This window comes from Rhinopithecus bieti, unplaced genomic scaffold, assembly GCF_001698545.2.
Source record: "Rhinopithecus bieti isolate Rb0 unplaced genomic scaffold, ASM169854v2 scaffold_5153, whole genome shotgun sequence".
NCBI classification, from domain to species: Eukaryota; Metazoa; Chordata; class Mammalia; order Primates; family Cercopithecidae; genus Rhinopithecus; species Rhinopithecus bieti.
This window is the reverse complement of record NW_016804751.1, coordinates 644975-661191: the sequence shown is the minus strand read 5'-3', so window position 1 is coordinate 661191 and position 16217 is coordinate 644975. Positions and strand designations below refer to the sequence as shown.

Here is a 16217-nt window from a genome sequence, read left to right as displayed (position 1 = left end):
GATTTTTGTGAAATATTAGGTTATAAAATATTAATATCAACTGCAGGCCATATTATTTTCTATTTCTGTTTTCTACTTTTCTCATTCTCAACCTTCATATTCTTTCTGTTTAGGTTCAATGAATCACAAGTTAAGATGCTGTTCCTTTTCTGTTGAATTACTATTTAGGAAACCCTAATCCAAGGGATTATATGAAGAAAGCAAAGTGTTTTCAAAATTTGCTATTCTTACCTCTTTCATTTTCTTTTGTTATTCCTCTGGGGTAAACAGAAGTTATGCCTACAAGACTATTTGGCCTGTTTAGTTGACTTGAAGGAGAGAGTGAACTGCTCATAGTAGAAAGTGAAGAGGATGGAGTGGCTGAACTTGAAGTTGATACTGGCCTATAACGCTGGTAAGTCTGTGAAACATTAAGATCAAAACCATTTGAAACACTAAACACAATTAAAAACATAAAATACTTAAAACTTCATTTCAAAGAAAAAGTAGTGTTCTAATCATGCCAAAGTAATTCAAATTTCCAGCTAAAATCCTTTACAGTATTTTGTATATGGTTTGTTGTGTATGTAATCTCTTGTATGTTGAGGATCATAAGGACAATTCATACCATTTGACTTAAAAGTGTTTTTGATATACTGTTACCTCATCATACGTTCTGGAGTATTTTTGTTTATATTCGTCTTCTCTAGATGTTTCTGACTCCTTCTTTTCTTCTTGTTTCTCTTTATCTTGTTTTCTTTTCCTCTTTTTCTTTTTCTTCATTTTCTTGTTCTCTGGTTCGGGTAGGACGATTTCTTCCTATTGTTTTCTCAGCTTCTTGAAGATCAGTTAATGTCACTCCCTGCACACACAAAAAGATCAATATAATTATGAGATGCATTAAAGCTTGTTCAAAGGAATATTTTAGAAATAGATATATCACATACAAATGCAATAAAAGTCAAATATGCATGTTTAGAATTGGTTTGCAAATGGAAACAGCAAGTTACATTTATTCTATGAAGAATCACCATTAGCAAGCACAATGATAGCTACTGGATACTCTATGCATATAAATGTTTCCCACAAGTTCAAAGTAGGGAAGAATAGCCAATATATATACTGTTTGTATATTATATTATAAATATTTATGTTTATATATGTCTCTGTGTGTGTGTATATATGTGTGTATATATCTATATATACATGCATGACAATTGCTAAGGCTTAAAAGAGATTTCGATAAATTTTTCAAGATTTGACCTTGAAGAACAGGTTAGATTTCAAGAAGTGAAAAGTATAGGCAGAAAAAGTATATTAAGGCCCTAGCAAATAGTTCAGCTTGAAAGCTAAGTAATGATAAGGATAGACAGCTGAATCTGGACTGTGGACCTTCCTAACTGTGGAAAAGTAGAAAGACACAAAAGTATGCATCATATATAGCATAATTAGAATGGCAAAACAGAGGTAAGGAGATCACCAGCCTGAATGACATTTTTTTCATACTTGCACATTAGCTGTTAAATATACCTAATATAAGAGCCTATTCTCTGCCCACAACTTCCAAATATTCATAGAACTTTTAAATAGTTATTAGACATCATATATGATTATTCTAACCAAATACCCTGTGCCACACACTGTATTAGGAATAAGGATAAAATACTCAAAAAGACACAAAGGCATACGCTAATTAGATGAAATATAATAGTAACAGAGTAACCATACAGAAGGCTATGAGTAACCTTTACCTTTTGAGGATTTACTCACACTATATACTGACATCAATATTTTCACAACAAAGTGAAAAAGAGAAAGGTAACTTGTTTTACGTGTGTGTGTATATATGTTTTATATGCTACTTAGGTAAGTTTTATGTATTAATTACATTAACTATACCTGTGTTGATCTTCTAGATTGTCTTGCTTGTCTAGATCTTGCTTTTCTTTGGGATTCAGACTCTTCATCCCTAACAGGAGTGAGGTATGATCTACAGTAATAGATTAAAAAAACCGTTAGTTGTAAATGTAGTAACTGTGAATGTAAATATCTATCAATGTATATGAATAAAACATACAGGTTTAGTATTTTAATAAGTTTTAAGGAAAAGTCTCCAGAAAATGGTCTTTGAAATTCAATAATGCAATTCGATAATTTCTTTTTAGATTGGAACTAGTTATATTTTAATAATTATATCTTAACATCACATTTTAACTTCCTAACTACATTTTAAAACAATGTAATTTAATTTTAAGATGAAACCACATTTTTAAAAAGGATTTAGAGAACTGAAGATTATCTTCTGCCTCCTTCTACCCCCTCCACCACCTCTGAGACAGCTAGACCAATCCCTCCTCTTCCTCCTCAATGTGAGGACGAAGAGAATTCTGACCTTTGTGATGACCCACTTCCACTTAATTAGTAAATATATTTTTCTTCCTTATGAGTATCTTAACATTCTTTTCTCTAGCTTACTTTATAGTAAGAATAGAGTATATATGTAACATACAATATATGTGCTAATCAACCGCTTATGTTATTGGTAAGGCTTGCAGTCAATGGTAGCCTATTAATTTAGATCTAGGGGATTCAAAAGTTATATGCAAATTTTTGACTGCACAGGGAGTCAGCACTCCTAACTCTTGCAATGTTCAAGGGTCAACTGCATCTCTATCTTCTATGCTGTTTAAATTTATGAAGTTTATTCCATGTATTCCCCTCCTAAAACCCCAGGCAACAATCTAGTGAGTTTTCTTTATTCAAATGCTGCCTTTTTTTTTTTTTTTTTTTTTTTTTTTTTTTTTTTTTTTTTGAGACGGAGTCTCACTCTGTGGCCCAGGCTGGAGTGCTGGGGCATGATATCGGCTCACTGCAAGCTCCGCCTTTCGGGTTCACGCCATTCTCCTGCCGCAGCCTCCTGAGTAGCTGGGACTACAGGCGCCCGCCACCACGCCCAGCTATTTTTTTGGTATTTTGAGTAGCGAAGGGGTTTCACCCTGTTAGCTAGGATGGTCTCGATCTCCTGACCTCGTGATCCGCCCACCTCGGCCTCCCAAAGTGCTGGATTACAGGCGTGAGTCACTGCGCCAGCTCAAACGCTACTTTTAAAAAAGGCTCTTTCTTGGCCAAGCACGGTGGCTCACGCCTGTAATCCCAGTACTTTGGAAGGCTGAGGCAGGCGGATCACCTGAAGTCAGGAGTTCGAGACCAGCCTGACCAACATGGAGAAAACCCCATGTCTACTAAAAATACAAAATTAGCCAGGCTTGGTGGTGCATGCCTGTAATCCCAGCTACTCAGGAGGCTGAGGCAGGAGAACTACTTGAACCCGGGAGGTGGAGGTTATGGTAAGCTGAGATTGTGCCATTGTATTCCAGCCTGGGCAACTAGAGAAAAACTCTGTCTCAAAAAAACACTTTCTTTTGTTAGCTTTAGCATTCTTCTCAATGTGTAATTCATTTTTTTAGCCTAACACTATTCATACAATCATAATAAACCTCTGAATTTACTGTGGGTTTTATGCCTTTTCTCTGTGTCCTTTAAAGCTCTCAGTTCAGCAAGTATACCACATCTTCAAACATCCTTAGAATCATCTACCATTTTTTCAAAACTTTTGAGAGCCCTCATTCCTTTTATATATATAAGGAAATCATATTTCTTTCTACAACCCTGAAATTTTTGGTAACTGCTTCTCTAAAACTAGAATATATGATACTATTCTTAGCATTCACCTCCTTAGATAATTAACCCTAAGATGACCAGATAATTTCTCACGCAAGATCTTAGTTGCCTCAATTTCATCAATTAACTCTTACTTATTGCTTAAAATTAGTTCCGAGAACTGGTTCTTCTTGCTGTTTCTACATAATTACATTTGTAGCTAAGTCAAGAAATTCACAAGATGGAGTTTTACTTGAATGGGACATCCAATAAACTTATATTAAGATGAAAATTCCATCACTATTATACTTTGACTTTAATTTTATTTAGATATAAGAGATACTATGTTTTTATAACTATTATAGTGAATTTCCTGGGACAAGTAATTCAAAAGGAATAAGACAATAACTAATAATCTTGTTATTAAAATTTAAGAACATTAATTCTGGGATATAAGAGGGGCTTGGGCTTGTTACAAAAAATGGCTGTATAAATTAGGGAAATGCTACATATTCTAACCTTCTCTAGGCAAATCACAATAACATATTAAAAGGTCTGTGATATAATGAGAAATGTAACCTGTATTAACTTGGCTTAACTCAGTATTTCCCGAGACCATTTAAATAGAGAATCCTCCACCCCGACCCATTTTGTGGTATATCCAGTAAATATAGAAAAGTGCTCCTAAGAACATCAGCCTGGAAAATGTCCAATGGCTATTTTTTCCATTCATTCATTTAATTTAAGTATGTACCTACTGGCCCTATGCAATTTATTACTTTTCAGACTTCTACCAAATGAAGAGAAGAAAAAATAAAAGGAGATTAAACTTAAATGTGATAGTTAATCTGGTTAAACAAGGTTTATAGCAGACTGTGTATAGTAGCTCATGCCTGTATTCCAGCACATTAGGAGGTCAAGGTGGGAAGACTGCCTAAGGCCAGGAGTTTGAGACCAGTCTAGGCAACATAGTGAGACTCCATCTCTACAAAAATTTAAAAAATTAGCTGGGTGTGATGGCACACCTGTAGTCCCAGCTACTCAGGAGGCTGAGGTGAGAGGATCCCTTGAACCCAGGAGGTCATGGCTGCAGAAGCTATCATCACACAACCACACACAGCCTGGGTGACCGAGATCCTGTCTTGGAAAAAATAAAAAAGTTCACAGCAAGACAGATAGGGTGCATGTTATCATTTTAGTATTTCATGAGCTGCTCTAAAACTAAACATGAACGTGAACTACTGTCAGATTTGACTACAGTCAAATGTTTCATATTTAGTTTATAACAGAGAAACTTGCATTGACACTTGGCTCTTTTTTATTACCATAGCAAATAGTACTATCAACCACTACACTCTCTCCCAATGAACCTGGATTCCTTTTCAATACTTTCAAATTGCCATAAAAGTCAATAAATCTATCATACCTGGTTTCACATATGAAGGTTAGGGGGATAAAAGTTACTAATTGAAAGACTTACAAAATCTGCACCTGCAGATAATTTTAATTTTCCATGTGACATTCATCCCAAATTAGCATAAAAATATAGCTTATCAATTTGTAATATAAACACATTTCCTTTATTTGATAATTACCATCTAATATTCAGTTCCTTTTTCCTCCTTTGGGGTACCTATCTAGAGCAGACCTCTAAGAATACGACATACAGAAGAAAAATAATTTATATATTTTATGTACTTTTAATTGCAAAGAGGTGATCATTAAAAGATGGTAGAATATACCTACCAAACCTCATTGTTGCCTTTATCATTGCTATATCACACTGACCTACTGCATCTCTTTCTTAGAACTATACAGGGTATATAATTTTATTCCTTAAATGCTTACCATTTTCTGAGCAACCCAAAGAGTATACCTGTGTTGACTTTTTTTGTTGTTGTTGTTTTAGCCACAGTATATTCTCAAATCACCATATATACATTTTTAAGGCAAATTTTAAATCATATACATTTCAGAACCATTGATGAAATTTAAATAAAAGACAAACAGAAGAGGCCAACAATGTATTCAAGATTGCAAACAATTATTTCACATGGAACAAAACACAAACACTGATATCACTGCAAACATCACTGAAACAAGGTAAGACAAAAAACCTCTATTATATAGACCACAAAAAATGTCACCAGACACATTTTTTTCTTACGCAATTAGAATATGTTGTGTTTAAAAATATATCGAAGTGTTTAATTTTCAGTCTTCAATGTCTTCCATTAAAACTAACTAGGACTAATTCTAAAAGTCAAAACTCAATTCTCTTCAGCAGAATAAACAATCTGTGGATTAATCATCATAATTTGTTCTGAAACAATTGATAATTCTGGGGAGACATTTATTAGGTTTTGTCACTGGAGAAATTTTCAAAAGCACTGAATGCTAGAGACAGAAAAGATTCTAGAGGTTAAAAATATAAATCAAACACCTCATTTAACAGAAGAGATTCTGACTCAAAGATAATTCTAACCTTAAGAATCAAGGCAGAGTAAGGAGTTAAGAAACCAAGAATTTCTGATCCTTCTTCCTTTCAGCAACCCCTCCCAACCCCACCAACAAAAAGTGAACACCTCAAACTTATTTAAGTTTGATTAAATGATGGATACTAATTTCTGTTGGCTCTATGGTCTTACTGAGAGCACTACAACAACCTAAAACTGACTTAAGTTTATAGGAAAAAAGGGAAGAATAATTAAAATATAATATGACCTATACTGGTACTCAAATCACAAACCACCACTTGCAGTGGCATTATAAAAGTACCACTAAATTTCATCATAGAAGTACAAACAGAACCTAAATATAGACAAAAACTAAATATACAATGATAGAAGAAAAAGTTAACACTAACTTATTACTTTTCACATATTCAAACACAAATATTACTGTGAGGCCATTACTACTACAGGCCAGGCACTTCACTTGGCAACAGAGAAAAAAAACTCTGTATGTAACTACTACGTGACAGAAATAAATCAAAGTTAATCTGGTATTTTAGTAAAAAAAAATTAGTTATATAATTTAATTTTGTAAGAATAAAATATAAAAATAAGGCTGACATTTGGTTTCCTAAGGTTTTCTTTTTTTTTTTCAAGAGGAAAAAAAAGCTAGGGACTATGCATAATATAGCAGAAAGAACTGAACTAACTTTCCTGCAATCTTGGGGCGAGCCTCAGCCCTCACACCAATAAACCATACAAAAGTAAAATAGTCACATATTATCTCTGGGTCTGTTTCCTTCGGTAAAGCAAGGAAATCCCAAAAGATAGTAAGCTCCTTTGTACATCTATGATTCCATGCCAATAGGCAGCAACAGAAAGTGAGCAATGTTTTAAAAATATTTAAGCCTAAATTCAAACTCTTTGAAAAAAATCTAAATAGTAAGTGCTTTCTATGTATCAGAGACAAAACTAAATGAATGTATTCAACACACTTAAAATTATCTGGCTTACACTTATGCACAGAAGTCTTTCCTTACCAAGAGAATCTTCACATAAAATTCTCAAAATCAACAGGAACAAAACAGTTCAACATTTTTCAAATTTCTTAATGGAGGAAACAATGAAAATAATGATAAAACCTGTTTTTGTCATGTTGCATTTAATTTTCCATGTGCTGTGTGTTCAGTTCTTCATAAAAAAATTTTTTTTGAAATAAATCCACTTTAGAAACTAAAATGTTTAAGAAAACAACTGTCTTGCTCACTGACTTTAAACAAAAAAAATATTACTTCTGTCAGAGATGGATCACAAAGCCTAAATACAAATAATTGCTAGTTGTATTTAGTTTTGAGCTGACAGGGTATTTCATCTATTACTCTACTGGAGAGATGGTCATCAACCTCACGAGATCTTTTTCAAAACAAAAAAACAACCTTGATCACTGGGCAAGATATATCACAGCAGTACTGTTATGACCTTTACACACCTGCGTCTCTCCCTGACCTCTGTTGTGGAGGAGACAGTGCCAGCAGTAGTTGTAGTCAGGGTTGTGGTAGAAGCTGCAGCATTTACAACAGTTGGAGCAACAGGAATGGTCACTGCCGTAGGAACACTGTCCTTTTCTTTTTCAGTACTATCCTCAGCCCACAAACGATTTGAGGTACTATAGCATCATAAGCAGCAACACAAAAAAGAGAAAAGGAAAACAGCTAAACAATGAAAGCACTTTCTAGCAGCTGAAAACACATGACTACAGGGATGGATTTTTTTAAAACGCAAGGTGAGACATCCTTAAATTATGAACCAAAAAGCTCTCCCAGAGTTGTCAAAGAGAGAAATTTACATTTTAAGCAGTCTAATTCAAGGAAAGTTCATTGTTCAGGAACTTAAATTTTCCCCCAGACATGCATAATTGCCTCATGTTGAACCAATTTTTGTTTGCGAATAAATTTAACAAGATAAATGAGAAAATCCAGAGCCCCACAATCTTCTAAACAAAAATGCATGCACATACATAAGCACACAGTAGACCTGAGCACAAAATGTATCTGTGACTTACCTGCTTTGTGTGCCTGCTGAGGAAGAACCCGTTGTAATCTTTGTAGTAGTGCTTGTGCTGGAAAGCAGGCTTTTCTGAAGCCCAGCTGCAGAGGTAACTGTTGGTGTTGATGTGGTGCTTGGAACACTAGAACTAATCAAATCATCTTGTCTTCTACCAAAGGAGCAACTAAACAAAAGAGTCATATCTATATAGGATGTGTTTGTATGTGTATTCTAGAGTTAATGTCTATACGTTATACAAATTACAAGGCTAGAAAAAAATTAAAAACTGTGTTCCTAAATACACCACCAGCTCCAGCACCAAGAGTTGCATCTACGACTTGCTAGAGTTTAGACAATTTCACTAATTTGGTAGTGTATCATTTTAGTGCCTCCTCCCAACTTTCTCAGCAAGACAATGATCTGATATTTCACATTTCTGAAACTATTCCACACCATATGGTCATGCCAGGCTGAGCCTGAAAAACACACTTTGGTTTTGTATTACCCACGGAAAACAAGACGTTGACATTTTTTGAAGAAAATTATTTCAGCAATGGGTCAGATACCTCGGAAGTGACCAATGCCTACATGAAACTTGTTCACATCTTACTCTTCTTTTTGGTTGCTTTTAGTAAAGAAATTGTTTATAGGGCTTTTTTCCCTCTTCAACATGATATTACCAACATTCCAATTGAAAGCATTTCCATAGCTCTGAGTTCTAGGGCAAGGCAAATCTTTCCAGATCAACAATGACAACTAGATCAATTAAGACAATGGCCTGTTTAAGTTGTTCTAGTCAAGGAGTTCCTTCTAAAGGAGTTCCTCTTAAATATGTAACAATCTAAAAAACATTTCATAATATTTGAAGCTTAATTATATACTAGAAAGGCATAAGAACAAATTATCACCCATCTTTAAATATATATCCTGTGTTTAGAGTAAGTTTTAAACAACAAAACTCATAATATTTAATAAAACACGTATTTGTTTAAAATGATGTTAAACTGAGGGCTCCAAACAAATTGCCTCATATTTTATAAATGAATACGTAAAAATCACTTAAGAATAATATTATTACCTTTTATGATAAGTTGATCCTTCATTAATTGAGCTATTTTTTTTAAGATCATCTTCCCATTTTCTCCTTGTATATGAACTACTTGTTCGCAAACTTGAAGAATCTCTGTTAAAAGAACACCCTTCAGATTCTGGTAGATAATTTTAAAATGGGATTAAAAAGGCTGTACACAGTAAATATTAATATAAGCTGAAACTAGCAAAACCTTTGGGAGGACACTTGGGAATATTTATCAAGAAGATAAAATAATTTCAGTACTAAGATTATACCCTAAGGTATAATTTTCCCCTAAGTATAGGGGGAAAATTCAGATATTTACAGAAATATACTTTTTGATCACAAAATATAAAGTAGGGGAGATGCTTACTTTAACTGGAGAAGATCTACTTTATAGTATACTACGTGCCAATAAAAAACAATACTTATTAAAAACATATATTAACATAAAAGACTGCTTATGAGATCTCAGGGGAAAAAAATCAAAAGCTGGACATTATAACATGATTACAAGTATATTAAAAAGTTCTTGGCCAGCCACGGTGGCTCACGCCTGTAACCCAGCACTTTGAGAGGCCGAGGTGGGTGGACCATGAGGTCAGGAGTTCAAGACCAGCCTGGCCAAGATGGTGAAACCCTGTCTCTATGAAAAATATAAAAATTAGCCGGGCGTTGTGGCAGGTGCCTGTAACCCCAGCTACTTGAGAGACTGAGGCAGAGAACTGCTTGAACCCGAGAGGTGGAGGTTGCAGTGAACCGAGATTGTGCCACTGCACTCCAGCATGAGCGAGAGTGAGACTCTGTCTCAAAAAAAAAAAAAAAAATATTCAAATTCTATAAGCTGAAAATAGGAAGAAACAAACTAAAATATTTAAACAAAATATTTAAAAAAAATTAAAACGATTAAGTCAGGGCTTTCCTTCCCTTCTTCTTTCCCCTTTCCTAAATGTTCCAAATATTTAGAGAACTTAGTTTGCGACCTATCTCCTCCCACTTTCCCCTCACCCTGTTCCAGCCACAACTTCTTTGCTATTTCATGAACATACTAAGTCTGCACCTCCTCAGGACTATGTAGTTGGTATTTTCTCCTTCAGGAATACACTCCATCTCTTCCCACAATACATATCCACACATAATTACAATGCTCATGTATTAACTCTCATGATAGATAATAAGATTTTATAGTGAATGCATAAAGCAAATAAAAATAAACTCACCTGTTTTCTTTCTCTTCAATGTCAGATGTACTGGCTAGTCGTCTTGGTATTGTAGGTGCAACATATGCAAGCCTAGTTCCTTTACTATCTTTCTCCTACACAACAGAGAAACAAATAAGTAAAAATTAATTTGTGTACTGACTATAGACAATGCTAAAAGTATTAAGAAAAAGTTATTCAATAATGTATAATTACATACCTATCATAGTTTACATTATTTCAACAATTCCTAAACTCTAAAATTAATGTCAATCAATAATCAGTCTGTTCAAACTAGTTTTCTTTCTCTTTTAGTCTAGAATCAGATAACATTTTAACTAAGAAAGGAAAAAAATTCCTCCACATTTTAATGACTTTTTCTAAAACTTCTATAGCAGATTAAAGTAATACTGTGTCATAAGCTGAAATATCTTTATTTCTTCCACAGAAATAAAGTTTCAAATATGGTTCACTGAGAGGTCTCAAGCATTTATATTATACAAGCTATTCAGAACCTTGATAATCAGTGCTCTCAAATACATCAAAATAGTCAAAACAAATATTATTTACATTGTATTTATCCAAATATGGGTAAGAGTGTGTAGTGACAATGACACTCTGATATATTCCTAGTAAGCTGGCATAAAATACCTGGAAACCAATTGCACAATAAATTGATAAAAAAGCAAAAATATTAGAATTACTTGATGAGAAATTTCATCTGAATTTCTGATACAAGGAAACACTTCTAAGTAGAAAAAGAAAACTGCATGGGCAAAAAATAGTCCAAGCGCTGAATATGCTGTAGAAATAAATACTAGTATTGAATAAACTGTGGTACATCCTAAATAATGCAATATTAATACCGCCTCTCAAAATAGTTATTAAATTTACTCATTAAGACAAAGTTGCTTGTAATACAGTAGATGAAAAATCTGTTTTTTTTTTCAGATACTGAATGTAACTTATGAGTATACTAACATTCTAGAATAAATGTATTCCTATGTTTTTTAAACTTCAGAAAGCTTCTTGAATCATAATAAACAAAATAAGCCTGCTCCTTAATACAGTTCTATTATAAATTCTCAAGTAAGATAATAGATTCCTTTAACTGAGTATAGTCCCATAATTCATGTTTTAGGCAAATACATCAGATCTTTCCAGTACTTATAATTCTGTATAAATTACATTTGTCTTATGTAATTCATTAAGGTTAATTAACTTGATACCTAGATCTAAAGATAACTAGCAGACAATCTACTAGATTTAATGTTCCTGGAAAAGAAATCATAAGAGTTTTCACAGAAACCAGACTGTGAAATAGATTACCTTTTCTTTATTATCCAAAGAGGAGGAAAGTCTGGGACTTGAAGCTGAACGTGTAACACCTGCAGTATCTTTTTCTTTCTGACCCTCTTTAGATGCTGTGATTTCAGCAAGTGCACCATAGCTGCCCGTCTTTCTAAGTCCTAACCTCCAAGTTGCAGGAGACTCATCTTTTCTCTCTTCTTCTTTGGGAGAAATTTTTGTAGCTGTGGTTGGAAACTGTGTTTATTTTATTTTTTAAGGAAAAGAAAAAAGAATTTTAAAGCTGATCAGTCTTTAAATTGGAAACAATAAGTTTACAGATAATATATTTAAAATTATGGTTTACAGTTTCAGGATAAAACACTTTCACTAAATAGGTTAATATCTTAGTAAAAAAATGTAAAGATCTAAAAATTTTAAAGAAATAGACTACCTTCCCAGGGGTTAGACTTAAGAAAACACACTACACACTTTATATCACACAGAAAATTATAATGCAAATACAGAAAACAAAATGAGCACACCATAAGGACTCAAAACCATGCATCTTTGAAACCAATTTATATTAAACTTGTTATGTTGTAACCTAATATAAATTCTTGCACATAGAAATGCCTCACCATAGACTTTTCACCCTTATTGGGCACAAGAACAATGCCAGTTTTGCGCAAGCCCTGCCTCCATGATGCAGGATCTACTGATTCCACCACAGGCATGATAGGAGCAATGAAATCATACTAAAGCCAATTAAAATAAGACAGGTAAAGAGATAAAGATTGAAAGCATGAAAACAGAAAAGGGAAGTTATGAGCAAAAAGTATTTTCTTCATTTTAAAATAGTTTTATAATAAATTAAACCCCAATAATTGGGTAATGATCCAATCTTTAAAAGTTACTGGGAACAAGTTCTAGTTTTAGCATGAGATAATCTGAAAAAATCTAATAAACTTCTAAAGCAATTAAAGACATATAGAATAGATAATATAGCATGTGAGTGAACAAACTACTGCACATGAATTTTGTTTGTAATCCATGTATACACTCTGGTTAAAAAATTTTATGTCCAACATAATCAACAAAAACTAGTAACTGATATTTTCTAATTATAATACTGTTTAACATCACAGCCTTAAATTTACTGATTTCTCCACCAAACATTAAATATTTCAACTATAATAAAAACTAATTTTACGTACAAATATTTATGCTATTTTTAGGGCTTTCCAACAACCCTAAAAATGCAACCTGTTATCTTTAGATCACTTTATCAACTTCACTTCTAGAATTTCTATAGTCAATCACAGTTAACTATACAGATTGGTGAATACAGCAACTAACTAGTTGCCACAAGCATAGGGTACTAAACGTTTTTAAAAAATCCTTTCTTTCATATCTATTGCCAACATTTGCTAAAATTAGCAGGTTAACAGAGCTTGTTAAAGCTCCCATGATGATGCTTGAGGGCCACTTCATGGACAAAACTGTTATAAAGATATACCTCTGGTACTTCCAGTAATGAACTGCTATCAATAGGGTCTAAGCATTCCTCAGTTCCTAAAATGTGCACTGAAGTGCTCCAGGGTGTCACAACAAAGTCACGGGGGCTCTGTAGAATATTTTAAAGTTTTGAGAGAAGAACAGTGACATCTCATAGACACTGCACAACCTGCCATTTTGATCACATTTGCATCGAACTACCTAATGAGACAAACAGGTAATTCCTTTTGCCAGTGGCACTGTGAAAAAAGCCTACCAAACACTAGGGGCTCCAATGACCAAGAAAGTTTGTGAACTCTAATATTCTGTGCAATATGATAGGTACTGAGGCAGCTACTTATTGATTGATGAGTTTATAGGGCTAGACTGTAAATGCCAAGCTTTGTGGATCACAGATAATACAGAAATGAATGAGTGTGGCTGTACCCAATAAAACTTTAGGGACAGTGAAATTTTTCTGATTTTTTTTCTCCAACCAGTTTGCTATACAAAAACAGGTAGTGGGCCAGGTTTGGCCCACCAGCCAGTTTGCCAACACCCACATTAGGTCTCCTACCTCCTCAAAAAACAGAAACAAAAACAAACAAAAAACCTGGAAACAAGCATTTTCCCCCATGATAAAACAGCCAGAGATCAGATAACATTTATTGTTATAACTGAAGCTAACATTTAACAAATATTTACTAGTGTGTGACCCTCAGCTAAGTGCTTCACATGGGTTATCCTGTTTCAACCTTATAATTACCCAATAAAATACTACCATTACTGTTATCCTAGTGTTCAGAAAAATGAGGCAGTACTATCTATCAATTTTGAAATCAGCATTTGTTACACAGTAATCATTGATATACCTCCACTCTGCCCAACATGAATTTGGATTTAACTACCGCTTTATACGTCTAAAGGCACCTATTGATTTTACTTGGTATATAAATAAACCCTTCCCGAAATACTTAACTATACCTCCTTCCTCCATGAAACTCTCTTCTTTGGCTTTTTTAACTGGATGCTATCTTGACCTTCTTTTTCTTTCGACTCTGACCATTCTTTTCTTGACTGACTGACACGTGTGTGTGTGTGTGTGTGTGTGTACAACATTCCTTATATAGGCTGTGTGTGTGTGTACAACTTTCCTTATATAGGCTGTGTGTGTGTGTGTGTACAACTTTCCTTGTGCTAGCCCTTCCAGAGTCTGCTCTTGGATCTCTCATATTCTGTTTCTACTTTCTTCTCCTGGGGGGTTGGGGGAGGATCTTTACTTCCTCAGGCTAAATATTAATTGTAGTCAGCTTATTCTCAAATGTATTATTCTCCAGTCCAGTCTCCTAAATTTCCAGTCCTAATTTTACCTGTAGAGTGGACAATCTAGAACTGTAACTGAAAACCTGAAACTCAATATGACTAAAATAAAACACCTTTACTTCCAAACCATCTCTTCTTCAGTTCCCTAATTCTGTTAATGGCACTAAGGTTATCTCTTCGATCTCGTATGTTTCAAACTTCACAATTATGTTAGACCTTCTCTGTCATTTTCCTCCATCCATAAATTAGAGGTCAAGTCTCTAAATCTCCTCTCCTTTATAAGCCCAGAGCCACTTCCTTAGTTCATATTCTTATCATTGTGGGCAACTTCAATGACCTTCTGATAAACCTTTTCTCAATCAGTCTCTCATCTTCAAATCTGTACACTGCAGAATAGTATTCTATAAAGAATAATTCTCTCAAGGCACTGTTCAAACATCTTCCATGACTCTCTACTACTTATCAAATAAATTATAAAAGTGTTATCCTAGGCCGGGCGCGGTGGCTCAAGCCTGTAATCCCAGCACTTTGGAAGGCCGAGGCGGGCGGATCACGAGGTCGGGAGATCGAGACCATCCTGGCTAATATGGTGAAACCCCGTCTCTACTAAAAAAATACAAAAAACTAGCCGGGCGAGGTGGCGGGCGCCTGTAGTCCCAGCTACTCCGGAGGCTGAGGCAGGAGAATTGTGTGAACCCAGGAGGCGGAGCTTGCAGTGAGCTGAGATCTGGCCACCGCACTCCAGCCTGGGCGGCAGAGCGAGACTCCGTCTCAAAAAAAATAAATAAATTAATTAATTAATTAAAAAAAGTGTTATCCTAGAAGTGAAGACATCCTGCAACATGGCTCTACTTTTCCTGTTTACTTTGTATATATGCACCCTATAAATCAATTAAATGGAACAATTCGTTTTTCCCGTCAAATTATTCCATATTATCCCCACTTGCTCATATTGTTTTTCTTCTCTCCCTTTCAACAAGTTATGCAAGCCCTTTTCTCTCAGGTGGAGTACTACCTACTTTAAGATAAAATTTATCTAAAATGTCCTGATTCTATTATCTTAAGTCAAATATAATTTCTTCTCCTTTTATTTATTTATTTATTATTTTTTTATTTTTTATTTTTTTTTGAGACGAAGTCTTGCTCTGTCGCCCAGGCTGGAGTGCAGTGGCCGGATCTCAGCTCACTGCAAGCTCCGCCTCCCGGGTTCACACAATTCTCCTGCCTCAGCCTCCCGAGTAGCTGGGACTACAGGCGCCCGCCACCTCGCCCGGCTAGTTTTTTGTATTTTTTTAGTAGAGACGGGGTTTCACCGTGTAGGCCAGGATGGTCTCGATCTCCTGACCTCGTGATCCCGTTTCGGCCTCCCAAAGTGCTGGGATTACAGGCTTGAGCCACCACGCCCGGCCTCTTCTCCTTTTAAATCATGCTACATCTGTACATTTCAATTGGAATACTTTATGTACCCACAGCACATAGCAGTCTTTTGTTAAATTATTAGCTATTACATTGAATTCAATTAACTAGAACACTTAATTCCATAAAAATTCTGAATTTTTAACATCAAGTAAAGAAAACACCATTTACATTTTATTGGAATGTATGCCCATATAGAAGAATAGATGATCTGCTTTAGAGATCCCAACAATATTTATTTTGACTAGAAAGGCTTATACAGACTTATTGTTAGTTAACAATTTT

The 16217-nt window shown here is 34.6% G+C and overlaps 1 protein-coding gene across 1 annotated transcript in view; it reads right to left on the bottom strand.

The window, feature by feature from the left end:
- The window catches only part of PPP1R12A (protein phosphatase 1 regulatory subunit 12A), a 165036-nt gene that overhangs the window by 22740 nt on the left and 126079 nt on the right, over window positions 1–16217 (bottom strand). The window contains 9 exon segments of the mRNA XM_017870370.1: window positions 232–400; window positions 643–736; window positions 738–841; window positions 1879–1969; window positions 7582–7758; window positions 8155–8322; window positions 9217–9321; window positions 10431–10525; window positions 11739–11954. Of these exon segments, the coding sequence (XP_017725859.1) occupies window positions 232–400; window positions 643–736; window positions 738–841; window positions 1879–1969; window positions 7582–7758; window positions 8155–8322; window positions 9217–9321; window positions 10431–10525; window positions 11739–11954 (1219 nt within the window).